Source organism: Penaeus monodon, chromosome 24 (assembly GCF_015228065.2).
Source record: "Penaeus monodon isolate SGIC_2016 chromosome 24, NSTDA_Pmon_1, whole genome shotgun sequence".
Taxonomy (NCBI): Eukaryota; Metazoa; Arthropoda; class Malacostraca; order Decapoda; family Penaeidae; genus Penaeus; species Penaeus monodon.
Genome location: NC_051409.1, coordinates 22,453,662 through 22,455,654, shown reverse-complemented (window position 1 = coordinate 22,455,654; position 1,993 = coordinate 22,453,662). Strand labels below are relative to the sequence as shown.

The window sequence follows — 1,993 nt, the reverse complement described above, 5'->3', positions numbered from 1 at the left end:
CCTTATCGATGCTAAAATTACTACTCCCGCCGCGCCTCCTCCAGTGGGTGAACAAGGACACGGGCCTCGACGACTGGATGCACCAGTCGGCCCGCGACGCCGACCGCTTTACTGACTGGGGCTTCGACCAGTGGGACCAGTGGCGCAGGGGGTACGACGCCCTCGTCCACCATCTTACAGTGAGAATCTTTCAATTTGCACCCAGGCGCGTGTGTTTTTCTAAGTTGTTGAGATTTTCTCTGGTGGATTTGAAACTCATTCGTAAGTTCCGAGATTATCTATTCACCACTGGTCCTCTTACAGAAAGCCATTCCAGATGGAAAGATCAAGATGTTTTCACCCGTTTGCAAAATTTTCTGGGATCAAGGGGAAGACGCCCGGGTCCTAGTGGTCACTCAGGACGGCGCCTCCTACCTTGGCCGACCACGTCCTCGTCACGGCTTCCGTCGGCCACGTTAAGGAGCGCCAGGCTAGCCTCTTCGAACCCGCCCTACCGCAGAAGTACCGAGAAGCATTGGCGGTCAGGCATCGCTCCTCTCTCACTGATAAATAACTGCATTAGAGTAAAATTCACGCCAGGATACTTCGTAGATTATCCTGGAAATTCTTTTAATTAATATTCTTAAATTAATTTTCTGATATGATATTTTCGCACTGGTCATTTCTGATGAATTATGAATAGTTATGGAAAGAACCATTGTGTTGAAACTCGTTCTGGTTTGACACCGGTCAGGTAACGGAGCTTGGACTCGCGGACAAGGTGCAGCTGGGATGGGATTCCCCATGGTGGGGACATACAAACTTCAGCCTCAACATCATATTCACCAACAATATCCTAGGCGAAAGAGTACGTTAATGTATATCAATTTAATTCACAGAGTTATACACAATAAGTTTAACCGATCAATCCATATAACAATTGTGAAAATTATAGCTGAAATAATGGTTTCCGTGAAGATACTCTGAAATGTTGCATTTTACTGTTGCAGTCTTGGCTAAAAGGAATCATGGAATTCCTGACAATACATAATCAGGACAGCATGCTGCAAGCATTCGTCCCAGGAGAGTATGCCAAGACGATGGAAAATCTCGACGAGAATAGAGTAAAGCAGCACCTGGTGTCCTTCCTTTCTGATGTCATGAGCCAAAGAATTCCAGAACCGACTTTCTTCAGAAGGTAAGTTGTCTATCAAGAAAACGTTTGTATAGTAACAGCATCTTCCTCTGGTATTTTATTTTTAACTAATTTCGATAACCTAATGCCGTCAATAGGACTCAGTGGCAGAAGAACGTCTGGATGAGGGGATCCTACAATTCCTATGTGACTGTAGAAGGAGGCAACACTGTCATGCGAAATAGCCGTCAGCCCCTTGCACAGTCTATAGAAAAGTTTGGAAAGCCGGTGCGTATCAAAGTCCTATAGTATCTATCTCGTTGTGGAGCATTTGGAATCGACGATTTATGAGTTAGTATAAAAGTGCTATAGAACTAAAAACAACCACTGATGAGTGGTCTCGAGATCTTAACGCTTCGTTTTCCGGCAGGTGCTGCTGTGGGCAGGTGAGCACACCCACACCACACGCTACGGCACCGTCGACGGAGCAATGGACACAGGTGAGCGAGAAGCCAAGAAGATCATCGCCTACAGGAAAGCCACACGTGGTTGACCTACACAAGCAACGGCCATCCTTCGACTGTGACATTTTTGGACAGCGGGACAAGTGAAAATTAGCTGGTACTCAGCTCTCATATCAGAATATCTAGCCTGGTAGTGAAACCACAAAATTTTGTTAATTTTACAGTAAATAAATTCATGCATAGTAAGTGTATCGACTTCTTATCTTCATCAAATACCATGATACCGTGATATTCATCATTCAAGAAAAATACATACACATGCAGCGTAGTACTAGCATTCTCGTGCTGCATTGCTCGTATGGTTGACCTAAGTCCCTGTCACTAGTAGCGGATGGCGACCCTGGCATCCTTCTCA

The 1,993-nt window shown here is 45.4% G+C and overlaps 1 protein-coding gene across 1 annotated transcript in view; it reads left to right on the top strand.

Moving 5' to 3' along the window:
* Positions 1 to 1,771, top strand: part of LOC119588885 (peroxisomal N(1)-acetyl-spermine/spermidine oxidase-like) — a 3,440-nt gene extending 1,669 nt beyond the window's left edge. Inside the window, 7 exon segments of the mRNA XM_037937521.1 lie at positions 45 to 179; positions 304 to 414; positions 416 to 520; positions 734 to 847; positions 990 to 1,177; positions 1,273 to 1,402; positions 1,545 to 1,771. Coding sequence (XP_037793449.1) covers positions 45 to 179; positions 304 to 414; positions 416 to 520; positions 734 to 847; positions 990 to 1,177; positions 1,273 to 1,402; positions 1,545 to 1,667 — 906 coding nt within the window. The 3' untranslated portion in view covers positions 1,668 to 1,771.
* The last annotated feature ends 222 nt before the right edge of the window (positions 1,772 to 1,993 follow it).